Source organism: Colossoma macropomum, unplaced genomic scaffold (assembly GCF_904425465.1).
Source record: "Colossoma macropomum unplaced genomic scaffold, Colossoma_macropomum, whole genome shotgun sequence".
Lineage (NCBI taxonomy): Eukaryota > Metazoa > Chordata > Actinopteri > Characiformes > Serrasalmidae > Colossoma > Colossoma macropomum.
In genome coordinates this window covers 1410157-1438046 of record NW_023494792.1, presented here as the reverse complement: position 1 = coordinate 1438046, position 27890 = coordinate 1410157, and the positions used below count along the sequence as shown (strand labels likewise).

General features: G+C 40.0%; 1 protein-coding gene across 1 annotated transcript; it reads left to right on the top strand.

Annotated features, from left to right (window-relative positions):
- The first annotated feature begins 482 nt into the window (after positions 1–482).
- LOC118812818 (zinc finger protein 585A-like) lies at positions 483–27890 on the top strand. The gene is given in 6 exon segments (XM_036577952.1): positions 483–583; positions 4279–6033; positions 21811–23146; positions 23148–24686; positions 24903–24936; positions 26456–27890. Coding segments are annotated over 3 exon segments (3147 nt in total). The 5' UTR covers positions 483–583; positions 4279–4426; the 3' UTR covers positions 23352–24686; positions 24903–24936; positions 26456–27890.

Genomic DNA, 27890 nt, shown 5'->3' with positions numbered 1-27890 from the left:
GTAATTTTTAACATAGAAAATTCTCACATGTGTGTTTCTTTGGTCTCTTGTTCTCCATCTTTTTTTCTCATATCACTCTGTTTGGAGTCTCTGAAAAACCTCAGTTTGGAGGGTCACGTAGCCCCAACACTTCATCCTCTATCTCAACAAAGATTGGAACACCCTTACCCTAGACGTGAACGGAGGGCTAAGGGTGAAGTGGTAGGGGCAAGTTGTGAAATGGGACTGGGCCAAAGAGAAACAGGTGTGTGTCTTAAAGGGTCCCCCTGTGCTGAACTGGGATAAAACCCTCCTGTTAGATCTTCTTATTCTGGTTTCTCTGGTAACTAGAACTGCATCTCAACCAGCCAATCAGCGGATTGCTCTCATGCAGTTCTAGCCAACAGTAGTACAGGAGGTGGGGGGTTGTCGAAATATGGGTGGGATTAGAAAAAGAACACCCGCAGATCCACAGTGATAATCTTGTTCCAGTGTGTGTCCATCCTCAGTCCAGGTGGGGGCGCTAGTTCTACACCTCTCACAGAATAAAGCAGAGAAGAAGAAGAGCCCGCGTTATTAGAGAGAAACAGGAGCTGATCTGAAGGTAAACAGCTGTTTATCACTTTTTCACCCTGTTCACTCTGTTTTTACTGAAACTGGTGGAGAAACGTTCTCTTTTTAAAGGGAAGCAGTGAAACGTGTGAAATGTGTGAGAGAAGCAGCCTTCATCCACACTGAGCTGAGGAGGCTAATCTTAGCACTTAGCTCTGTGGTTTTGGGTGATGATGCTTTCGTAGGTTAGTTATGCTACTAGAAACTACTAACGTTTGTTCAGTTACATGTAAGAAACACTTATTTGAACTTTGCTGAGTGCTGTAGTAGTAGTAGTGGTAGTAGTAGTAGTAGTAGTAATAATAATAATGTTTTATAGAGCTTTGTTTCATACATGTTTCATACAATAAAAGCAAAAAACAACACAAGCAGAAAAAGGAACGGAGTAAAGACCAAAAACAATTGAGAAATAAAATAAACTACATAATTATAACAAAAGCTTTTTAAGTCAAACTTGGTTAAAAAGGTGTTTCTTAAAAATGTGTACTGAACATGAAAAGCAGAAAAAAGAGTAACGTAAGTAAAATAAAAGAAAAAAATAAGAGCTAATAAAATAATAAAAGTATGTCAAATAACAACTCAGGTAAAACATTCATTTTCAAAGAAAAGCCTCTCTGCTGTTTCTGTCGTTTTCTACATGGAGAAGGCCAAAATCTGCTGATCTAAGGTCACATGTTGGAACATAATGTGACAAACATTCAGTGAGATACACAGATGTTTTAAGGCCTTTAAAGGTTTCAAAAACAAATAAAATAAATGTAAAAACTATCTTAGAAGTTCTGGGCAGCCAGCCCAGTTTTTTTTTTTCCCCCAAAAACCTTTTCAAAAAGGGGGTGATATAAGCTCATGTTTTAGTTTTTGAAAGGATTCATGTTGCTGTATTTTGTACATGTTGTAAAGGATGTAATGTTTTATTAAGAAGCCCAGCAAAGAGAACACTGACAAAATGCGTGGACAAGTTTCTCTGCATCGTTCTGGGACAAAAAATGCATTCTTAGAAACTCCTTCCTATTTTGTTTCCCTGATTTTCTCTCCAGGTTAGCTGGATCCATTTCCACCCATTTGTTAGGTCTCCTCAGTCACACAGTAACACCAGCACTAGGAGGGTGAAAGCTAGCACAGACTTGCTTTAAAAGATGCTCCATCGCATCTTTCCGACTTGAACGCACTCAGAGGAAATTGCCAGCCGCCAGTTAACAGCCACCTGTGCTGGCTAGCATTGTGCTAATACAGTAGAGGTGAAGATCCTGCTCACCCAGAGAGTTGCCCCACCATGTTCAATGTCTGGCAAGCAACTGATATTTACATTTGTGTTTATATGAAAAAGCTTTCCTCTGGTACAAGTATTCAGTTGAAATAGAGGTAACATGTGACCACAAAATAATGACATTTCCTGTGAAACACTTTGGAGCAATTTTTGCCTCTCTAGCCATCATCCTTCTTGTGTGTGGGGGGGATGAGTCCATTTGAGCTATGATTGTTCTGATCATCTAAGGTATTGTCTTAATGACAAATGCATTTGGTGTGTGCACTCATTTGTAAAAGGCATTCGTGTATTCTCTAATGTTGCCTGTATAGATAAATGACTTGGCCTCTGATGGGAATTTGGCTTCTGTCTCCCCATTTTATATCCATTTCCTTATATTATTAAGGAAATCATGGAGTACTGCTTAGGAGGCCCTAAACAGTCAAGTGGAGATGTAAAGTGAGACATAAACTGGACAACGATTACATGTCTAGTAGTGCCCATTATAGAGATGTGATGGGGTGTTTGTGTGTTTTCAGATTGAGATAATTACCTGCAAAAACACATTTGTAATGATATCTTCCGTTTCTGTGCTCAAGTTGAGACTTTTAGATCTACATCGTGACCCCACATGACTTATTTCCTTCAAATGTGTGTACTCTTCGTTGTTTTGCAATGAAACCAAACATGGTGGTGTCATTTGCAGAGTAAATCAGTTTAACAGAGTCACTGTTAGAAATGTATTTATTGATGGGGAGAAGTGATTACTAACCCTAGTCTTGGAGATCTGTCTACCTGCAGATACTAGTTCCAGCCCCAGTCTGCCACACCTGCTCAAGCTAATACATTTCTTCAGAGGTCCTTGAATGGATCAGATTCCATTAGTTTTAGGTAACCAGAACGTAGCATGTTGCATGTTATATGCAGGCTGAAAAAACCTCTCCAGGAGGAGGGTGGGGGATCACTAGTGTAGAGAGAGTGGAGCAGGGGTGTACAACTGCAGTCTTGGAGGGGCAGTGTCCAGCACAGTTGGGTGATTTACCTGCTCAAATACACCCGATTACACTCATCTGTTAATTGTCAGGTGTAATGGGTGTGTTTTGAGAAGGGAAACCTCCAAACTGTGCTGGACACTGAACCAAAGTTGTGCACCCCTGGAATAGAGCAAGGGGAAGAGCACACACTCCTTACAAACTCTCTTCTTACCGGACAGGAAGTTGTGGATCTAAGAGCAGAATTGAGAGCTTTATCCAGTAGATGAAAAGAATTAATGCAGAACTTTCATCTTTAAACAAACTGCAAACATGTGAATGTTGGATCTGTCTGCCATATTAAAAATACCATCTATAAACTACTCTCTTGAACCAAAAAGGCACAACACACTACATGAGATACTGACTGAAGCGATAGCTGTTCAACACAGTGCCTGAGTGGTACATGTTATCAAGACTGGCTGCTTTCTTAGACTTCTGTATAGTTAGTATTCAGTGGACTTGAGTTTTGGTGGGTACAGCAGAGGGCAGAGGGGAATGAATCACCTGCCATCAAGATGCTAACAGACAGGGAAGAGGAGTGAAGAGTCTGCAGAACAGTGGATTTATGAAAGGTTGATATACACAGATTTAGGCTTAAAATGATTGTTAAATTCATTTTAACATAGTGATTTATAATACAGCATTTTGACATGGAAACGTGCATAGATTGAAACATTTTTCCAACATGGCTTACGAACTTCTGACAATAAGAACTAAAACATGAGGGGGTGGGGGCATCCACAGAGGACCTGGGGTGGTAGGTCACTGTGGTATTCATGTGTTGGAGAAAAAGGCACAAGACACAATGTCACGCCTGTTTAATCCGACGTCTCATTGGGTTTTTATCCCCAATCATATTGCGTCTTTTCGCTATATTGAAGTTTTATGAGGACTGCCTGCCTAAATGAGATGGGATTTAACAGTTTGACACCTGTGTTTGCCTCTGTTAGTTTAATGCCTCAGTTAGCTTTAAATTACAAGCGCATTATTCTTCATATTGCATATTCATATTTCTTAGTTAATGTCCTGCATAGAAGCTGGAACAACAGACTTTGTGCCTTTTAGAAGCAGCTTATGAAGAATTTGTGATAGATAGATATTATAGATAGATATAGATAGATATAGATTGTACATGCTTGTGTTAAAGGCTCAACATCATTTCCATGTTATTAGTAGCACAACAAGATTATCTACTGCACATTTAAAAAGCAACTACTATTGAGGTTTATTGAATTATGGGTATAAAGTGATGTTGCTTTGACTGTTTAAGGCAACTCCTAAATTATATTGAAAAGATAAATTGTGTCTTGTAAATGTTATAGATGACAAATATTTTTCCATTTTTTAACTCTGATCAAGTGAGTGTTTCTTGATATTTGTGCATTTGGCATTGATTTTCTCCTCCAGAACGATCTCTTGTTGCAAGTCTCCTCCTGCTTGAAGTGTCCACTTTTCCTCCACAGTTCAAATTTTCATCCACTGACACATCAAGAAACTTATTCAAAAGAAATACATTACACTGCTAAAGTTAGGAAACATAGACTGTAAGAACAAGATGCCCAGAAGCTCCAGAACTCAAACATATTCTTCTGCTCTCAACAAGAAGACACCTCGCAGACGAACGCCAAAGACTGCAGGCAAAAAAAGAACACATCACTGCTCAGAGTGCGGCAAGGGCTTTAGTGAATTCAGTGATCTCCGAAGACACAAGCGCATTCACACAGGAGAGAAACCGTATCAGTGCTCGGAGTGTGGGAGGAGTTTTACTGTACAGAGTAATCTCCGAAGACACAAGCGCATTCACACAGGAGAGAAACCGTATCACTGCTCAGAGTGTGGGAAGAATTTTAGAGAACAAGGTGCTCTCAAACAACACCAGCGTGTTCACACAGGAGAGAAGCCGTATCACTGCTCTGAGTGTGGGAGGAGTTTTAGACATAGGGTTGCCCTAAAAGCACACCAGCAAGGTCACACAGGAAAGAAACTGTACCACTGCTCAGAGTGTGGGAAGAGTTTTACTAAACTGGAAAATGTCCATATACACCAGCGAGTTCACACGGGAGAGAAACCGTATCACTGCTCACACTGTGGAAAGAGTTTTGGACATAGTGGTGCCTTCAAAATACATCAGCGACTTCACACGGGAGAGAGACCGTATCCCTGCTCAGAGTGTGGGCAGAGTTTTATTACACCGAGACATCTTCAAACGCACCAGCGCATTCACACAGGACAGAAGCCGTATCACTGCTCAGAGTGTGGGAAGAGTTTTACTTCACGGCATTATGTTAAAATACATCAGCGTATTCACACAGGAGAGAAACCGTATCACTGCTCAGAGTGTGGGAAGAGCTTTAGATTTACTGATTCCTTCAAAACACACCAGTGCAGTCACACAGAAGAGAAGCTGCATTGCTGCTCAGAGTGTGGGAAGAGTTTTAGTGAAAGTGGTGCCCTCAAGAAACACCAGCGCATTCATGCAGGAGAGAAACCGTTCCACTGCTCAGAGTGTGGGAAGAACTTTACTGCACAGAGTAGTCTTCAAACACACCAGCGCATTCACACAGGAGAGAAACTGTTTTACTGCTCAGAGTGTGGGAAGAGTTGTACCACACAGAGAGATCTTAAAACACACCAGCTCGTTCACACAGGGGAGAAACCGCATCAGTGCTCAGAGTGTGGGAGGAAGTTTACTACACTGTGTAAACTCCGATCACACCAGCGCATCCACACAGGAGAGAAACCGTATCACTGCTTAGAGTGTGGACAGAGTTTTCCAACACTGAGTAAATTCAAAACACACCAGCGCATTCACACTGGAGAGAAACCGTATCACTGCTCAGAATGTGGCAAGAGTTTTACTACACAGAGAAATCTCCTAAGACACCAGCGCATTCACACAGGAGAGAGACCGTATCACTGTTCGGTATGTGGGAAGAGTTTTTCTACGCTGGATTATGCCAAAACACATCAACGCATTCACACAGGAGAGAAACCATATCACTGCTCAGAGTGTGAGAGGAGTTTTAATACCAAGAGTAGCCTTACAACACATCAGCGCATTCACACAGGAGAGAAACCGTATCAGTGCTCAGAGTGTGGGGAGAGCTTTAGAGAAAACTGTGCCCTCAAGAAACACAAAGGAGTTCACACAGGAGAAAAACAGTTGTAGTGATCCCTGGACAATTTACCCTTTCCCAGTGAACTGATCCTGTATTCCAAAGGCTGACCCTTTTGTTACAGGTCTTATCTAGAAGCCAGAGAGTCTGGCACAACAGCTCTCGGAAGATCGAAAAGAAACAGGATAAGGAAAATTTATACCTGTGCAATGTTATTGTTAAAAAATAAATTTGCTGTTTAAATCAATATTTTACTATAGACCCACAGTGCTGAAATAAGAAATGCTGTATAAAGCTTAATTGACATGTAATTTAAAAACCTATAATTCATTATTAGTCAGCACTATTACTGAGTAGATACTGTATAACATTAACTTCTTTCATTGTTTTGAGAATTTCATAATAAGACAAACCCTTTCCCAGAAAAGTTGGGATGCTGTGCAAAATGTAAATAATAATGGAATTCCATGATGTGTAAATCATTTAAACCCTGAAACTACAAAAAAGACAGCATATCAAATGTGAAACTGAAAAATGTTATTGGTTTTGGAAATATATATGCACAGAATTTCGGCTGTTCATCAGTTCAGGGTCTCCTTTGCTGTGCTTTTCATTTCATAATGAGCCAAATGTTTTCAGTGGTGACAGGTCTGGACTGCAGGCAGGTCAGTTTAGCACCCGGACTCTTTTAATACAGAGCAATGCTGCTGTAATACATGCAGAATGTGGTTTGTCATTGTCTTGCTGAAATAATCAAGGTCTTCCCTGAAAAAGACATTGTCTGTATGGCAGCATATTGAATGGGGCAGTTGTTGGCTGGAAGTTAGGGAACCAGTCTTGTGACTGGAAGGTCGCCGATTTGATCCCCTGAGGTGACAGTACGTGACTAAAGTGCCCTTGAGCAAAACACCTAACCCCCAACTGCTCCCTGGGCACTGCGGATGGGGCTGCCCACCGCTCTGGGCAAGTGTGCCCTAGTGTGTGTTCACTAGCGTGTATGTGGTGTTTCACTGCACTGATGGGTTAAATGCAGAGGTGAAATTTCCCCACTGTGGGGACTAATAAGGGTCATTTTTTCTAATATGCTATATCTATATATCATTCAGCTTTCACTTTCACAGATGTTCAAGTCACCCATGCAATAATGCCCCCCCTATACCATCACAGATGCTGGCTTTTGAACTGGTGCTGATAACAAGCTGGATGGTCCCTCTCCTCTTTAGCCTGGAGGACACAGCGTCCATGATTTCCAAAAAGGCTGGACCACAGGACACACTTCTGCTTCGCCTGAGTCAATCTTAAATGAGCTTGGGCCCAGAGAAGGCAGCAATGTTTCTGGATCCCTTGAAATATGTTTTTTCTTTGCATGGTAGAGTTTTAAATTTAACTTTTAATTTGTGGATGCATCAACAAACTGTGTTCCCAGACAGTGGTTTTCAGAACTGTTTCTGAGCCCATGCAGTGATTTTTTTCTTTACACAATTGTGTCTGTTTTTAATGCAGTGCCACCTGAGGGCCCAAAGATCATGGACAGTCAGTAGTGGTCACTTGCATACATAGATTTTTAATGATATTATGTACCACTGATGATAAAATCCCCACGTTCACTGTTATTCTTGAATTATTGGACTATTTGATCATGCATGTCTTTGTGAACCCCTCCCCTTCTTCTGAAAGACTTGGCCTCTCTGAGATGCTCTCTTTTTTAGTATTACATAACTAGTCTTTTGTTCTCCCTGTCCCAACTTTTTTGAAACTTGTTGCTGGCATCAAATTCCAAATGGGCATATATTTTTCAAAAAACACATTTTCTCAGTTTGAACTTTTGATATGTTGTCTTTACTATTTTCATTTAAATATAGGGTTTAAATGATTTGCACATCACTGCATTTGGGTTATTTACCTTTTGCACAGCGTCCCAACTTTTTTGGAAATGGGGTTGTTGGTGGTTCAAATAGCCTTTGAATTTTGTTTTCTTTATTAAAAAGTCTTGTTTTTACTAGTCATCATCTTACTCTTATTAGAAGTAGGATTAGTGATGTGTATTTAGTCTTATGTAACTTACTTCATGCTGCTGTACTTAGAATAATTTGTACTTTTGTTTTTTCTAGTAGAATACTTATAGCAACATTAAGCATGCAAGTTCATGTATGTACATTATTAAAGTGTTTTTACTTTTAAACCAGCTCTTCTTACAATTACAATAGGGTTCGAGCACTTCTATGTTTTTGTTAATTTGGTATCAACTTTGACAGCCAGGCAGTTTAATATGCATGAAATCATTTACATGTGGACTTCGATTGTCTCTAGGACACAGATGAAAATACAACAGTGTTAAAAAGATGCCACTAAATAATAATAATAATAATAATAATAATAATAATAATGCTTTATTTAGATAGCACTTTTCATGCTGATGGCAGCTCAAAGTGCTTTACAGACAAATCATGCTTAACAATAAGATGTTATGAGTATTAATTTAAAATCATATAAGACAATGACACAGATCAGATTAAAAAGAAAAATACCAAAGTGATGCAGAATTTTAACTGAACCTAAATTGAAGACATACGTTTTTAATGTTTATTTAAAGTGCGCTATGAGCATGACTGTCTATTAAACGGTGGAATCAAAGCCACAGATTAGAAGCAGAATAACAGAAAGAGTCTCTCCACATTTTCTGTATTTTACAGAAGGTATTTGCAGGATCACAAGATCACATGCTGGCAATCTGTGATGTAAGCGGGGGGCTTTAAGGTCATTTAAGGTCATAGCCTTAAAAAATAGTAGCAGTACTGTAAAAGATACCAGTAACCAGTGCAGTTCTTTCAAAACGGGAGAGATGTGATCTCTCCGTGTTGTTTTTGTTAGGATGCTGCTGCATTTTGTACGAGTTGTAAGGGATGTATTGTTTTCTTTGGAAGTCCAGTGAGAAGATCATTACAGTGATCAACTCTGCTTGTAACAAATGCATGAACAAGTTTCTCTGCGTTGCTCTAAGATAGGAAAGGCTGAATAGCAATATTTCTCAAATGATAAAAATCTACTTGAAAAAGAAAAAACACAAAGACCCTAAAACTGAACCTTTTGGGACTCCACAAGAAGTGTTGATTTCCCAGTGAAACCATGAACTGTCTTTCAACTACATATGATTTAAGCTATTCTAAAATTGTGCTTGAGTGGTCGACCCAGTTTTACAACATGGTGGATCAGAATCTTGTGATCAACAACAGAAGCTACACTAAGATCCAATAAGACCAGAATTAGGATTACATGCATCGTCACTGGGATTGAGGTCACTCACAACACCAACCGATGCTATCTCAGTACTATGGTTAGAAAGAAAACCTAAGAACCAAACAGTTACTGAACCCCAGATGCCATCAGCCTACAGCAGCAATGATTTTATGAATTTCTTCAATAATGAAATGGAAAAAATCAGGCAAATACATCAGAGTCTGCAGTTAAACAATTAAGATACAAACCTGCTGCCTTACAAGGCCAATACAGATCTGGAGAATATTGTAACTACTGCAGAAAGGCTGGAATAATTTACCTTACTTCAACAAACTGAACTAGTTAAAATCATTTCCTCTGCTAAATCTTCTACCTGCATGTTAGATCCAATTCCTACAAGTTTAGTCCAAAAAATCTGCCAGAAATAGCCTATTCTGTCAATAATAAACTCCTCTCTTAGCCTTGGGTATATTCTAAAAACTCTTAAACTAGCAGTAATTAGACTCGGATTAAGAAAGCTAAGCTTGATCCCTGTGAGCTATCAAATTATAGACCTATCTCGAATCTTCCCTTTATTTATTAAGAAAGGAAAATGCTGTGGCAACACATCAGAGTTCATATTTGCATAGGAATCATATACATGACAAATTTCAGTCTGGTTCTAGACCTCATCATAGTACAGAGACAGCACTAGTGAGAATTTTAATCTCTTATTATTCTCTGACCAAGGAAATGCATCTTTGTTAGTCTTCCTTGATCTTAGTCGGCATTTGATATGATAGACCACTCTATATTACTAGATAGACTAGAAAACCTTGTAGGGGTAACAGGAATAGCTCTTTCCTGGTTCAGGTCCTACTTCACTGATCGCTATCAGTTTGTTAATATAAACGGTGAATCATCTGTCCTCACAAAGGTAAAGTATGGTGTTCCACAAGGCTCTGTTTTACGTCCTTTATGTGCTACCACTGGGTAACATTACCAGTAAACACGCCGGGCAACACAATAGATAGAGATCTGTCCTTCGACGCACATATAACTAATATTACTAGAACAGCCTTCCTGCATCTCTGCAATATTGCTAAATTGAGAAATGCATTCTCTCTACAGGATGCAGAAAAGTTAGTTCATGCATTTATTACTTCAAGGCTAGATTACTGTAATGCCCTGCTGGCTGGATGTCCCAGCAACAGCCTTAACAAGCTTCAGCTGGTCCAGAACGCTGCAGCCAGAGATCTTACTAGAACCAGAAAGTTCGACCATATCAGCCCAGTTTTATCAACACTGCACTGGTTACCAGTTAAATTTCACATTGATTATAAAATTCTCTTACTGACCGATAAAGCACTAAACGGACTCGCCTCTCAGTACCTGAGTGAACTTCTCTCCCACTATGAACCATCACGCCTACTTAGATCACAAGGTGCTGCTCACTATTAGTACCTAGAATTAATAAAGTTACATCAGGGGGCGGAGCTTCTCATACGAAGCCCCCCCAGCTTTGGAATAATCTTCCAGTCAGTGATCGGGACTCAGACTCAGCCTCAGTCTTTAAGTCTAGGCTAAAACCCACTTGTTTAGTGGAGCCTTTGGTAATTAGTGTTTCCTGTTAGACAAAAGGTGCAGATCTAATGGCCTTAGAGTGTCCTGCTGTTGTCCCGCTGCCTCACATGTTCACTCAGGTTTGCTGACGGTGGAGTGGAGGGGTGCCGACATCTCTGACATCTCAGGGAGCCTCATGACTCTGTTACCTTCTGTCTCTCCCTCTTAGTGAGGCTGTACTATCTAGACCTGCTGGAGTCTCTGCTGCTCTGTTTATACTGTAATCTGTGATCAGTCACTCTGTACAGAACTGACTCTCTGTGTGTTTCCCTCTTTTTGCCGAGTTGAACAGCTGCCCATCCTGTGCGTCTCATGCTGTTGTTTCATCTGCCTGATCGGTTGCCCACTGCTCGCCAGCCAGTATCTGATGATGATCTAACTATCTGATTCAAACTACGTAATTATAATCATTGCTTCACCGGTTTTTTCCTGTTTGTGTTTTAATATTTTATAGCAAAGTTAATACATTATAACTCATGTATTTAAACTGCTGGATCTTCTGTTCTAACAGCTGTAGGTCCTCTGATTCTGGTTGCTCTCGAACTGCCAATCAGCGAACTGCTCTTAAGAACTTGTAGCCAGTTGTAGCACAGGACTCGGGGCTTGCCGAAATATGGGTGGGATTAGAAAAATACGCCGCCCCCCACATCCATAGTGATGACATGGTTCCAGTGTGTTTCCTTTCTCAGTCCAGGTGGGGCGCTAGTTCTTTAACTGTGGCTCTCCATATACAATAAAGCAGCGAAGAAGAGCTCTGTGTTATTAGAGAGAGAAACAGGAGCTGACCCTAACCCTAACCCTAGGTGCTGAAGGTAAAGAGCTGTTTATCACTTTTACTTTCTGTTTACTCTGTTTTTACTGAAACAGGTGGAGAAAAGTTCTCTTTTTGAAAAGTAAGAAATAAAATGTGAACTATACAGACTGAGCTGAGGAGGCAAATAATGTTAATGTTTTTAATGTTTTTCTAATTGAGCTACTAGAAACTAGTAACATTTATGCAATAACATATAACAAGCACTTTGAATTATTGTTAAATTGCTGAGTGTTTATAAGTGCCAATACTTTGACTACTACTCCAGAATATCAATAAGTAAAGTAATCTACTTTTTTCAGTTCTGTTTGAGTCATTAACATTTTGCTCCTTGTTGGGTTGAATTTCATTCTGTTGTACTGGTTCAGCTCCTGTTCTGGTGAGGTGGGCTTTGCTGTACAGTTTGGGTGCGGGGGGGTTGCTATTCAGTGAGGGTGGGAGGGGTTTGCCGTACAATTTGGGTGGGGGTCAGTGTTTGCTGTTCAGTTTGGGTGAGGGGGTAACTGTACAGTATGTGTGAGGGGGTTTGCTGTTCAATCATTCGATCACTTAACTTTTATTTAAACTCATAATACATTGAGGTTGACCCTCATGGACAGTGTAGCTGTGGCAATACAGATATTAAGGATTTAAAAAGATTACATTATAAAAACATATCAAATGCTAAAAACAATAAATCATAGTAGTAAATTTATTACTTAAAAAATCAATCAAATCAGAATAAACTGTAAAATTACAAAAGTAAAATAATAACAGTTCACTTAGGATAAAATAAAAACTTCATCTGTACAACTGGACTTGATAATATTGCTGTTTGGGGCAGCCATATTGGTATATCTGACCATGATTTTATTGACTTCAGCTTTAATTTTCATTTCCATAGGTGCTCTAAGAAAACCATGGTGACTTACAGAAATCTGAAATCTCTTGATCCGTTAACTTTTTCTGCTTCACTTCATGCTTCACCACTCTCTGACATCTCTTCCCTGTCCTGTCCTGATGAGATTCTCTCTGTATATAATGATTCCACCTTGCACACTCTAGATGCTCTTGCACCCCTTAAACAAAGGCTTGTGCCATCCTCCCGCTCTTCTCCGTGGTTTACCATTGAGCTTAGGGCTATGAAAGCCACTGGCAGACGTCTTGAGCGGCTTTATAGGAAAACTGGCCTTACTGTATATTCTTTAGCCTGTGCAGATCATATGTTTAGATACAGAGATGCTTTAAATAAGGCATGTTCTTCTTATCTGAATAACATGGTGTCTCATACTGAGATAAACATAGCAGGCAGTTAAGTCTATGAACAAAATATAGCTGTTCTGAGGTCAGCTGAGAACCAGTCACTACTAATTAGGTCTCATCACTGTTTCCACATTGAATCTCATAAAACACTCCAGACCTCTGTGTCTGTGTATAGAGACAGTAAGTCAGTAACTCACTGTAGTTTCTCCAGTGTGCAGTGTGGATCCTCCCATAGATCAGAGAGCAGCTTCACTCCAGACCACCCTGGTTGATTATAGGTCAGATCCAGTTCTCTTAGGTGGGAGGGGTTTTCAGAGCTGAAGTCAGAGAAGAACAGCCTTTGACTGTAACCATACAACCAGACAATCTTCAGAAAGTAAGGAACATAAGGACATTTGACATTTACATACAGGAAAAACCAGCTGTGATACAGAACAAACACTCTGATGTCAAACAGAACAACATCTTCATACTTCTAATTATAACATGCTAAAAATCTAATTCTGATTCAGAGCTACAGGCTGCATCCTTCCTGTCTGCTGTCCACTAGCATTTTTAGTCCATTTTTCTTGATATATTCCTTATTTTCTTAGTTATTGAGCTCAGACAGCATGCATTGAGCTCTTTTAAATGATAGATTTTCTAGTGAGGCACATAACTATATAAAACCAGACACTTTTATCTGATCTGTCTACCGGCCATCAGCAATAGGCTTCAAGCACAGTGCTCAAGTCTATTATCCAGTAGATAAATAACAAACTGTGGCTCTTTTAATACAGCAGACTCCCTGTGCTGCTCCCACTGCTACAGACTTCTACAGAAAATCGTGTTCTAGAGACAACAATACTCACCATACTGCCAGAACACAAAACAAGAAAGGATGGGAGAAACTGCTCCAGCCCTATCCCACTAGCACTTGAGGGTGAGTCAACTGAAGCTAACATTAGCCCAGCTCAACAAGCTAAGCTAAGGCTAGAAAATTCAGCAAAGTCCCAAAATCTTGACAACGCAAAATTAAAAACTGGTGTTCCAAGTCAAATGAGAGTACAAGCCAGTGGCACAAGTTTGAAGCAAAACCCAAAGTACAAAAGCAACAGGTTGCTGTGCGAATGTTCTCCATAGTGTACATACATGTAAACCAAGGCAAAAACTTTGCTTTATGTATCAAAAGTATGCTTCCCAATGCACACAAGGAAAAAGACTGTTGAAGCAATGCTATTGTCTATCCTCTGTTGTAGTGACACTACTACACAACTACACCAAAATCTCTAGACTGCTCTGACCAATACAATGCCCATCAATGTATACTATGCAAAAAGGTTGGCGGGTCATTTCTGTGCGTCCGGAGACACACTGGCTTCTTTTTAATCTATAAAGCACTTACCAGCCATATGCCATCATACATCGCAAAAATGCTCAGTGTAAATAATGCATTTTACCAATCACCCTTCAGGTGCTGAGAGCTTTTACTGAGCTGGGAAAACTGCTTTTAGCATTTATTCGTTACAAGAAACTCTAAAGCTTCACTGGTGTCACATGAACATTTTAAACTTTGAGTGTCTAACCACCTCCACTCCGCCTGCAACTGTTTGATTTTAGTAAACTTTTAATATGATTTTATGTTTTAAATATTTTTTGACTATTATTATTTTTTTACTTATTTTTTTATTGCCAGATTGATTTACATCTTGTATTCCTTTATTTATTTAATTATGTTTATTTATTTTATCCTAATTTGATCTGTTATTTAATAAGTTACTATAACAATCTTAATGATTTATTTTTTTAAACTTTTTTAAATATTAAATTTACTATAATGATTTATTACTTTTTAGCACTTGATATGTATTTACTATCCAATTTTTGAATTCCTGTTTTTCCTATTGGCTCGTCTACTTTGTAAATGAGGGTCTCCCTCAGTGTAGTCCAGGTTTAAATAAAGGGTGACTGATCGAATGACTAACAAGCAGCAGCTCATGGGTGAGACAAACACTGCACTGATCATTCTGATTGTGGGTGAATTCTTTATCAGGAACATAGCAAGCAAATCAGTATTGTCATGGCGGGCTCAAGAGCCCCACTGTGTTGCGCCGAAGCAAGCCAACCCAGGAGATGCGGGCCTTCTCCAAGGTGCTAAAGAGCCAGGCGAAGCACTTCGGCACTAATGTTGTGGACAGCTGGGAACACATGGCCAAGAGCTGGACCCGCCCTTATTCAACTCGGCTGGGAGCTGCTCACGAGAGCCCAGCTGAACCTCGTCAACGCACCCTTGGACTACCCTTTAAAAACTCAGCTTGGGGACAAGCTGGAAGGCAAGTCGGGCTGACAAGAGCTGTTCTCCTTCTCTTTTTTTTCCCCTCCCCATTTTAGACGGCACAAGTTCTGCTGGGTTCCCCTGTCCTGAGGCCTAGGTTCTCCGGAGGAACTTTTTTTCCTCTCTCTCCCTCTGTTCTGACTCGTTTCAATAAATGGGCCACTGCTGAGCACGCTGACCTAGATACTGGTGTCTTTCTCCCCCCGTGGACCCCTTAGAGTCTTTTTCCGATTCACAGTATTAACATGCTGTCTCCCAACATGATTGTCCCTGAATTAAATCATGAACTTTTCAATATTTTTTTAGGCTGGATGTGCTCATTCAGCAGGACTGGAATGAAAACATTAAAAGACTAGAGGTGGGTAATCCAGGTCCAAAAAGTAAAAACCCTTCCCAGGAATTTGTTCCAACTGCCTGAACACCTTTGCTGCTGGTTTGAGCAAATTAGGGAGGTCAAGCAGTTGGAACAAAATCCTGGGGAGGGTTTTTACTTTTTGGACCTATATTACCCACCTCTATAAAAGACAAACTGTTTTTTTGCTTTTCACCCCTGCACTCCTACAGAACAATAACATTAATTGCCATAGTTATGCAGATTATGCACAGATATTTTAGGCTCAAAAGACTAGTTATCCAGAGGGAGGAGAGGGAAGCAGATTCCCCTTGATGAGGTTTGTCAGCAGCTCATCCACTGAGGCCGACCGTGTAATATCTAATAAGCTCTCATTGTTCTGGAAATCTAGAGGAAGTCGACACTCATCCAGACCATCAAAGATGAACATGGCTTTGTAGTGATGATAGTCTCCTGGTTTTACATCTTTTGTGCCTGTGGAAAAATGAAGATCCACCAGACTGAGACTTTTCTCCTTCATCATATTCAGCTCTCTAAATGGAAGTGGAAATATGAAGAGGATGTCATGATTTGCTTTTCCTTTTCCAGCCCAGTCCAGAATGTCAGGCGCTGTTACTAAGGGTGTTCCACAGGGCTCAGTTTTAGGTCCACTGCTCTTTATCATTTGTATGCTGCCACTTTGCCATATAATACGCCATCATGTTTTAGGTTTTCATTGTTATGCAAACAACACTCAGATCTATGTTAGTGTCAGCTCCGCTCTGACTACACCACCGCCTGCTTTATCTGACTGAATTCATGACATAAAGTCATGGATGAGTATGAACTTTTTAAAAGAAGAGGTGAACACAGTGGTAAAAATGATCCTGTCCCAACTTTTTTGGACGTGTTGCTGGCATCAAATTCAAAATGGGCTTTTTAAATAAAAAAAAAAAAACTTTCTCAATTTCAAAATTTGATATGTTGTCTTTGTACTATTTTCAGTGAAATATAGGGTTTAAATGATTGGCATATCATTGCGTTCTGGTTTTAATTACATTTTGCACAGCGTCCCAGTTTTTTTTAGAAATGCACTTGTATACGTAAGTTAAAGTTATACAATTTATTTTTTATGGCTTTAATACAGTAAGACAGTCCATCCTGTTAAGAAAAACTTCCAGCACCTCCTCCTATTGTGGGGAACTAGTCTTGTCCAAACTGTAATTTATGGTTTAATTTATGGTTTAATGCAAATAGTTATTTACGCAAAAACTACACAAACACAATTAACAAACATAGTAAAGTTTATCATAACACCAATTATGCTAAATGGTGGGTGGATAATTAAATATTTCTGACTATAGAAATACTAACTAAAAAACATGTTACAAATACATTACAAATACAGGTACTGGGATTCGCTTTGGCACATTAGGAACTACAAATTACCACACTGAACAAAACCCAAAGAGCGTTTACATACTGAAAAAGTTATAGAAGAAAGAGTATAAACATAGGTTTTGATTCGGAGTGCTTTGAAATCATAAATTAAACCATAAATTACAGTTTGGACAAGACTAGTTCCCCACAATAGGAGGAGGTGCTGGAAGTTTTTCTTAACAGGATGGACTGTCTTACTGTATTAAAGCCATAAAAAATAAATTGTTAAATATTTGCATGTATTATTGTTACATTACAAAATACAATAACAATGTTTCTGAACCCTTATGATAGCTGTGTTCTCCTGAGGTCTGTGAGAACCATTTCCTCCAAGATTTCCTCACAGTCTGCTGCATTAGTCGTACAGGGCAGCTTCCCAACTAGCCGAGATCCACCTCCATGGTTCATGCTGGAATTGATGTGTTTCTCTTAACTCCGGTCGAAACGTTGCAGTTGAGACTCAAGTTATTTTCTACTCTTATTCCAGAGGTCTTGATGTTTCTCTAGATGTTCACTATAACTGGCTGTTTTGTGGGTGTCTTTAATTTCTGGTAGCTCTGCCCTGCAGCCCATTTCAGTTTAAGTGTCTCCTTGTTCTACATTCTGAAACAGCCACACTTCGCACATCACACACAGCCTCAGTGCTGATTAGCATTTTCTCATCTTTTTATAACCTTTACCTAATTTATAGTTTTATATTTATAAAATTACTGTTCCCCACAGACTCTGTTGGCAGTTCTTATGCTTTTCTCATATTTTAGTATGCTGTGAATTCACTGCAGGTGAACACCGGAAGTTTCCGTAAGAACTATAAAAACATACTGATGATTAATACAGGTGCACTGATTACAGTCAGACAGGACACGGGTTCAGCTTCTTAACCTTCACAGTGATCTCAATGAGCTTAAAGCCAATCATAGCGCAGGAGGCGGGCTTTGTCGGAAAACGGGTGGGATTAAAAAAAATAACGCACCCAGATCCACAGTGGTGACGTGGTTCCCCTGCGGTCCAGGCGGGGGCGCTAGTTCTGCAATGATGGTTCTTCACAGACAGTGAAGCGGTGAAGAAGAGGCTCAGGCTCTGCTAAAGGTAAAGAACACCTTCACTCTGTTTCCTCTGTTTCACTGAAACTGGCGGAGAAACGTTCCTGTTTGAAATTAAGATGTGAAATGAGCTGAAAGCAGCCGCGTCCATCCGGACCGAGTTAACGTCGGCAGTGTCCGCGCTGAGCTGTGTGGTGTTTGGGTGATGAGAGTGTTTTCCAGCTGGTTTGGAGAAGGTCAGAGTCGGAGGAGAGCAGGAACAGCAGGAACTAGAGACGCGTCCCTGAATTCATCTGACCAGTTTCCCGCCTCAGGCCTTTCAGAGGGGCTGAGCTGTGGTGTTTTCAGCTGGTGCCAGTTTTACTCGAGTGCTTTGGTGTGAGGTGCTCCGCTTTTTCCTCAGTGTCAGTTTAGTCATTAACACTTGGTCCCTAATTCTCTCTGTTGGGTTGAACTTCACTGCTGTGTTAGTTCAGCTCCTGTTCAGCTTCGCTGTTGATCACTCTTCTCACTCTGGAGCTTTAGAAGGTTATTTTACACCAAATGATCTAAAAGGAGAAGAACAGACACATAAAAATCATTTGCTGGAACATCATCTGGATGTTCTAGAACAGCTTCTACAGCAAATTAAATTACTTAAATGAAGTGAGTTTTTTCTTTAAGGTTCATTTGTCCACTTCTGGATAGACTCTACATAGAGGTTTTAACATCATCATCATCATCATCATTCTTTATTTAAGCTCGGGTTTACATTGAGGGGGGGCCTAATTTAGTTCTGTTTGTAACTAATATACAGAATGTAGCCGAGAGCCACAGGAAGAGTAGACACATAAATTAAGATGTGTGTGTGTGTGTGTGTGTGTGTGTGTGCGTGTATGTGTATATATATATATATATATATATATATATATATATATATATATATATAAAACGTTGAACTAAAACAGTTACAAACAGAACTGAAATAATTCAAAAGTGAAATTTCAAAGACCCTGGGAGAAACGAGCGAGTCGAGCTATAGAGAACCGTGTTCCAGCTCACTGGTTCAGCACAGCTAAAGGCAGTTTTACCAGCTCAGTAAAAACTCGGGGAACCTCGAGTGAAATAAACTCATCGTAGCGGGTTTCGTAACGTGTCCTTTACAGTGAGTGTGGAGGTCATATACTCTGACCGACGAGAGCCTCATAGAGAAACAGTGGCCAGTGTGTTTTCCTCCTTACAGACAGAGATGACCATCCCTCTCTCATATACAGTGATGAGTCTCAGAGGGATGAAGAGGGTCCAGAGCGGTCAGAGAGCTCTCTGAGGCGCTTCTGTACAGCACATCACCGAAATCAAGAGCTCACAGGAAAGCTGCCTCCACAGCGGTTTTCCTGCTGATGATTGGGAAACAGGATTAGTGTCTGTGAAAGAATCCGAGCTTCTGCCTCAGTTTCGTTTGTAAGTTACTGATGTGAGTTTTAAAGTCAGGTTTCTCATCAAGCCAGATGTCAAAGTACTTACACTCATTTACTCCTTCAGTTATGGATCCATGCAGAGTAAAAACATTTAAAGTGTTATTTTCAATATGAGCAGGTCTGGAAAACAGCATGAACTTAGTTTTGTCTCCATTTAGGGCTAATTTGTGGCTTTGGAGTGCGACTTTTAGGGAGTCAAAAGAGCACTGCAGTTTTTCAGTGGCTACCCTCGCTGAGTTTACAGTACAGTATAATATTATCTCATCAGCAAACAGATTCTTTCACTGTGGAAACAATATCATTAATGTAAACTGAAAATAACACAGGGCCTAAAACTGAAGAAACCCCTTTAGACACAGCTTCCCAGGGCAACATGCTGTCATCTACCAGAAAGTTAGACAACAGTGTGTTATTTATATATGCTTTATCTAAGATTAACACAGTAAGCCAGTTATTAGATTAATTTATGCCCTCATCTAGTGCAGATTAATTTAACAACTTTTGAGCAAACAATGTTTAGGTGATCGCACAGGCTCACACTGTACTTATTCTTCTGTTCTCCGATACAGAATGAAAATATATTTATCAAAGGAATAATAATAATGATTTTTATTTATTTAGTACATTTCATACATTGAAAATACAGCTCAAAGTGCTTTACAATACAAAATAAAGAAAAAAAACAAGGAAACTGTCATCAAAAATTAAATGCATAATAAAAAAGGCAACAAATAAAAACATTAACAGGAGATATATGTATGAAAATTAAGACAAAAGTATAAATAAATATACAATAAAAATACAATTGACAAGAAAATAAAAGTGATATTCCAGTAAAAAAAAAAGTAAAGTAAAAGTAGTTAAATGCTAAAGTAAGAAAAAGTCTATTTATCGAGAACATTTGAAAATATCTGAAAATAGCCTTTTTTGTGCTTAACTTAAAATGAAACAATATGTGAAAGTAGCAGCAGCAGTGAGTAGAAAAACTAACTGCATATGAGAGAAGTGTGGACATCAGGTTCCACCAGCAGTTCCATAAAATTTACTAATAATAAACTGTGAGTGAATTACAGATGTGTATAATACCAGTTTATCCCAGCAAATTAAGTGCTTACAACAAAGCAAAGCTCATGAAACTGTGTAACCGGGGGGTTTTCCACAAAGCAGGATTTCTAAGTTAGCCAGATAACTTAAGCCCAATGATGAATACTTTCTAATGGGAATGTCCCTCAGCTCTTTTCCGGTTGGACAGGCTTGACTTTGGGCTTAAGTTATCTGGCTAAACTGAGAAATCCTGCTTTGTGGAATCCCCGCCAGGTAAAGAATTCAAGTTCAGCCTTGTCTATCCGAGTGAGCGGGTTGGGTCTCAAGGTCTCGGGTCAGTTCCAGACCTCTTCTCCGGTTCTTCCCTAAGACATTTTCTAATCTTTTTCAGACCTTCCCTTAGGCTCACACCCAGATAGATCTCAGATAGGTCTGGTCAAATTTTAGTATCATAGAAACATTTTAAATATTTTTAAAGTGTATGTGGTCACTTGGACAATAAGCCAATAATTGGATCGCATCTTTCTAAAAGATGATTAATAGTTGTCCTCGTGGCTTCCAGCTGAGATGATGATGAGATACATCTTCCGTTTCAATTCAAAAATGTCTGTAGTTGTGATTTGCTATAGAAGCTCTCACACAGACATAGTTACCAAGTTGCTTGTTGCGCAAACTGTATCAAGTAGGTGATGTATCTCTGGGCTCCTGGGTGAATTTAGGTGATGATAATGACATGCAGGCTGGAATTGCTAATTTTGTGCCTTGTAGGAGCAATCCATACAGAACAGCCTGTATGTGTTTCTTTTTCTTGTATGGTCTCTGTTCAAGTGTTTGGTCTTGCAAATTTCATTGTGTGCAAAACAGATTATGTGCAAGCTTAATGTTAAATCTTCAACATTTCCAGGTTAGTTTCAAGAACTTCTGAACAATATTGAACAGAGATTTTGAAAAAAATATTTCCAGAATTCAGCTTTATGTTTGTCAGTAAAACTTTTCAGCTCTTTTCCTTTTGACTCTTTGAGTCCTTCACCAAACTGTGTTTTCACTATTTTGTGGCATTTGGCATTGAATATTACTTATTTTTCTGTTTTCTCTTCCAGAAAGAACGGCTTTCTGTTGTCTTCCCATGCATCCAGTTCTCATTTCACATTCAAGATCTCAACACCACAAAGAGGAATACATCACAATGTTGGAATTAGAAGAGATTAAATGTGAGAATATAGTGTCCACAAGCATTAGTGCTCAGAATACCTCCTCTTCTACTGTCCACACTAAATCATCTTGCAGACAAGCACAAAAAAGAAATCACCAGTGCTCAGAGTGTGGAAAAAGTTTCACTGGCAGACATAATCTCCAAATACACCAGCGCATTCACACCGGAGAGAAACCGTATCACTGCTCTGATTGTGGGAAGAATTTTACTATACAGAGTAATCTACAAAAACACCAGCGCATTCACACAGGGGAGAAACCATATCAGTGCCCAGAATGCGGGAGGAGATTTACAAGACATAGTGATCTAAGGGTACACCGGCGCATTCACACAGGAGAGAAACCGTATCACTGCCAAGAGTGTGGAAAGAGATTTAATCAACAGAGTAATCTCCAAATCCACCAGCGCATTCACACAGGACAGAAACTGTACCAGTGCTCAGACTGCGGGAGGAGGTTTTCTGAGAGACGTACTCTCCAACAACACCAGCACGTTCATACAGGAGAGAAACCGTATCAGTGCTCGGAGTGTGGGAAAAAATTTACTAGACAGACTCATCTTCAAACACACCAGCGCATTCACACAGGAGAGAAACCGTATTACTGCTCAGAGTGTGGACAGAGTTTTAATCTGCAGAGTTATTTCCAAATACACCAGCGCATTCACACAGGAGAGAGACCGTATCACTGCTCAGAGTGTGGCAAGAGTTTTACTGTACAGAACCATCTCCAGTCACATCAGCGCATTCACACAGGAGAGAAACCGTATCTCTGTTCAGAGTGTGGGCAGAGTTTTAGAAACAGGTGTGCCCTAAAAACACATCAGCGCATTCACACTGGAGAGAGACCATATCTGTGTTCAGATTGTGGGAGGAATTTTACTAGACAGAGTAGCCTTCAAAGACACCAGCGCATTCACACTGGAGAGAAACCGTATCCCTGCTCAGAGTGTGGACATAGTTTTAGAGACAGTGGTACCCTGAAAAAACACCAGAGCATTCACACAAGAGAGAAACCGTATAGCTGCTTAGACTGTGGTAAGACTTTCACTAAAGAGAGTAATCTCCAAATTCATCGGTGCATTCACACAGGAGAAAAACCATATCAGTGCTCTGATTGTGGGAAAAGTTTTACTAGACAGAGTAGTTTGGAAAGACACCAGCACATTCACACAGGAGAGAAACTGTATGCCTGTTCAGAGTGTGGACAGAGTTTTTCTAGACAGAGTAGTTTGGAAAGACACCAGCGCATTCACACAGGAGAGAAGCCGTACCACTGCTCAGAGTGTGGGAAGAGATTTACTAGACAAAATAATCTTAAAAAACACCAGCGGATTCACATGGAAGAGAAACCGTATCAGTGTTCAGAGTGTGGACAAAGGTTTACTGTGCAAAGTAATCTCCAAATTCATCAGTGCATTCACACACAAGGAGAAGCCGCACCACTCCTCAGAGTGTGGGGGGATCTTCAGGCATCCAAATTTAAAGACACACAGATGGACTAAGAGTGAGGTAAAAATGAGTGTCAAATCCAAACCTGCTTGTGAAACATTAGTGCATTCCAATAGAATAAGACTTTCATTCTTTATTGGCTGTGTTGCTGAAGAGGTGGACTTGCTGTCCTTACCCTAGGCATGTGGTGCATGCTCTCCCCCAGACACCGATAACCAACAGCTGTAGCCGATTAGAGGAGGAGCACAAACAGAATAAAAACTGTCTCTCCTTGACGAGACAGAGGCACTTAGGCTGCAGAACCACACATCTAAACTGAGACAGAGGATAGACTTTTACAAAGAGCTCTGGAAGCTTGCACTGAATTTATTTGGTGTGTTTATCGCATGAAAACAAAGCATTGTGTTCACTTGTGCTGGTGTTTGTGTGTTCCTGACCTCTTGTTGAGTTTGACAGGGTGACTTGACCCTTCCCCAGGCTGATCAACTAGTGGAGAATGCGGATATGCCTATTTGGTATCAGCTCCACTGACTAGGAGCTGAGCAAAACTTTGGAGCATACCACAGGTCTGGCTCAAGTGGCTTTTCTGATATGGGCTTGATTTCAGTTAAGTTTGGATAAAGAGAAACCGAAACAAGCAAAAAAGGGCAAGGGGGAGCAGCACCTATATGGGCCTGGACTAATGTTGTTGCTGTGTCTTTCTTGAAAATGGTGACTCTGGGGGCTAGCATCAACCTGCAGCTGAGCCTCCAAATGCATATCCTAGGGATGCTGCCTTGCCCCCACTGATTAACGGGGGAACCTGGCACTATGGAGACCCGTCCCATTGTGCCCTGCATCGGTTTCTCCCCCTCTTTTTTGCTCTTTGCTGGACGAGCCTGGTCTGCCGGATTCCTGCCCTATCAGCCTCATCCCTTAAAGCCTGTTCCTTCTCTCCTGGCTGTGGTTTATAGGGGTGGGGAGGCTGGCCTGGGGAGCATGTGCCCCCAGTGAAGGATGAGGTCTTTTCCTGACCTGAATGGCTGTGACAGTCTGAGAGACCTGCATCAACCTACAGCTGCCTGCATTGACAGGTTGGCATCGGGTGGTTGAGAATGAGGTTCTCAGTAATGGGAGAATGAGGTTCTCATGGATTTCAGTTGTTGTTGTGTCTTTCCAGAAATTGATGACATGTGGGGCTACCATCAATCTCCAGCTGATCCTTCAAATGTGATCATCATCGTGATCACATACAGAAAAAAGAAACTTGATGTTGACCTATTCACATCTTTGTAAGGAGGCATTCTTACTAAACATCTAAGAAAAAATAAAAGAATTCTAACGTTTGATGAGCCATCCAAGCAGATGAAAATGCCACCGTCTCTTAAGTGTACATGCTTTGTTTTTTGGAAACTGAAGTTTCCTCTTCTGTGAAGTAAGCAGTCGAGATCCACAAGTCAACAGGACACCCAACTCTGCTGCACTAAGTGAGATGAAAAGAGCACCTTTTGAAACTTCCTTCAGAACTATGCACTGGTGAGTTACGTTTTTATTTATTTTTTCTTTTAACAAAAATCACTGAAATTTTAATTAAAAAAAAAGTAGACATCACCTGTTATACAGCAAGTTTCATAGAAATATTGGGCCTCATATACCAACGGTTCTTAAGTACAAATTTCTTCTAAAACCCACGCAGTTCTGACGAAGATTCAAACATTCACCAATGTTCTCTTGTCTGGCATTTATTCTTAGGTAAGAACAGAATCTACACACTCAAGATCACAAGGTGAGAACAGTTCTGCACTTTAAGAACACAACATGAATCTGATGGACACTTTTTCTTAGGACCTTTCTCAAGAACATATTTAAGAACAAACTTGGGAAGATACTGGAGAATGAGGTTGAATGGTCTTAGTTTATTCTTAAGTAATCCTTAAGGTTAAGTGTGTTGCACTAAACACTTTAACTGGTATGCAAACATTTCAGTAATCCCCCAAGTAATCTCTGAAGCTTTGCATGAGGTTTCTTTACTGCTAGTTTTCTTCGGGTAATTTGAGGTTAGGAAAACTCAGCCTTAAGATCATCACATTTTTTTTTGAAACGCTGAGGATGGTGGAAAATGTATCTAGAGGAATTTTTCTGATAGAAATCATGCAAAACATGCATAAAGCAGCATTTCTATTGTGCTCTCTATTTTAAAAGCATGTCTGAATGTAGGGCTAAATGTCAAAGAAAATATCCTGAAAGTAATTTTAATTCACGTCAAATAAACACATTAATAAATAATTATTTTTACACTGCTAAAGTGGGTATTGAGATCTTAGCATACCTAGCCTTTAGATTTGACTCTGCAGCACCCATGAAGACACAGATAGGATAAAATTATCCTAGAAGCCATGGAATAATTCAACAATGTGTCTGTGTTAGCAAAGAGGTTTTGTTTTAAGCTTTACGAGAAAATGTGTGAGGCTCTTCTGCACTCTAGCCAGCCATCGCCACTCTGTGCCGAACATCAAGTTTACAGACATGCCGCAGGTAAAAACTGGCAGTAGAATTGGTCATACTGAGCAGCTCTGTCACTTTCAAAGTGGTAGTCATAGGATGTCCCCTTTAGAATGGTGTAGCCTCTCAAATTTCTGTCCTGATAGAGCTGCTAATGATGCCAAGTGAAATCAGGGAGAACAGCCCAGTGGTAGGTCACAAAAGCTCACTGCATGGTACCACCAAGTGCAGAAGCATGAAAAAATATTCTGTCCTACATTACAACACTTACCAAGTTCCAAACTGCCTCTGGAAGCAACGTCAGCACAAGAACTGGAGAACTTGAACTTTTCAGCGATTCATTAATTGGGCTTCCATTGCCAAGCAGTCTAAGACAATGTCAAGAGTGCTGTAAAGTACATGGTCACTGGATGCTGGATAGTGGAAATGAGTTCTCTGGAGTGATTAATCACATTCACTTTCTGGCAGTCAGTGGCAGACAGATGAATCTGGGTTTTAAGGAATGCAGAAAAGTGGTATGACAAAGTAAGTGCCAGCTTTATGAAACAGTTTGGGAAAGACCCTTGACAGTGCCCCCTATCAAGAAACCAGACTACATATAGAAATCTTTTGGTGAGCATCGAGATACCTAGATATCGAGCATCTTTGTATCTAGGTCTCAGCACTGACCCTCGGTTCTGGCATTATCCTAGCACTGGCAGATATTTCCTTATCTATGTACACCGTTTCATTATGATTTGAACATGTGGCTGATTTTGAGATTCTACCATGAATTCATTCTTTTGTCTTTCATGCTATTTTAGATGTTTGCTGTGTGGTGTGTGAATCTACAGCCTGCCTTACTCTCTGCACTTCATCACACTGGTCTTCAGCTGGTGGTGACGGGAGACGTTTCATGAACTGGTTATTGTGTGCAGGAGCTAGAAACTTCTCCATAGGAGTCTCCGTATGTCTGTTCTACACAGCGTAGAGTTGTATATGGACCAGAAGATAACATCTTCAAGAAGTTCTTACATACACAGTGTAAATATAATAAAGTATAATATATAACACTGAACAACGTCTTACTAGCTAACCCTGATGATTCTCTCTGTCTTACATTTACATTCTCGCAGCTGTCAGGACACAAAGCAGCTCCTAACCCATTGATCATCTTTACCACCTGTCCAGTGATGTGTTCTCTTCTTAAAGCTTTTCTCCTTGGGGGGTAATGTTTACATGCTTTAAAAATAATGTGGCAGCTTTTCATCCATGCTAACATCCATATCGCCTATCTGTAGCAAAGCAGTAAATAGGCTGCTGTAACCTGTGAAATATTTTAAAAGAAAAGCTTATAGAGGGTGGGATTCTGCACACCGGTTTAGGACAGCTGGTCCTGTTTCATTAATTGAAGTTGATTTGCTATGATTGCCCACATTCTCGAGCATTCATTTAATTTTCAATTTCAGTTTAGTTATACATTTAAAGAAATGTATTCATTAGGGTTAAAGCAAGTTAGTAGTGAACAGGTTTCTCAGTTTCTGTAGCTATTCTAAGTGTATGACCATGAACGCTACCTGATTATGAGCTCCAGGAAACTGAGCTCAGTCTGACTGTCTTCTGTTCTGGTTTCCTAATGTGTGTTATGGTGCCAGTGTGATGTCTCCAGCTGAAGGAAAGAGAAAGTGACCGTCTAGTCATCAGTTACCAAATAACTGTAACAGGTCTTCTTAATAGGCAAATGCTATTACTAAACCCGCTCTACAGAGTCACTGAGGACAAAATCACTGCACAGAATGCTGATGATGTTCAAGAAGTGTTGGGGTCGTTACTCAAGAAGTAATCCATCACAAATTACAAATGTATTTATGTCACGCCCTCTGGATCAGTTTATTAGTTCAGTTCAATGAAACTTTGTCATTATTCAGATACAAGGTTGTACAGTATAATGAAACACTGTCAGGCCACTTCTCCAGTGCAGATAGAATTAAAAGTGCAAACTATAGTAGAAATTAATACGCAGTCTGACCAATTAGTGTTTAGGTGTTTGCACTATTTGTAAGTGTACAGTATGTTCAGGTAAACCAGGTCAAGTGTGCAAATATAGTAAGTATTGTAAACACAGTGTAAACATAGCATCACAGATGTTATATTAACAGTACAGTGCATGTACAATGAGGAACATCAGCTCTAAATCCTGTATTCCAGATGAAGGACAGGTTCCACAGCTCTGTACACTAAATAAAGGGTTGAGTTTGA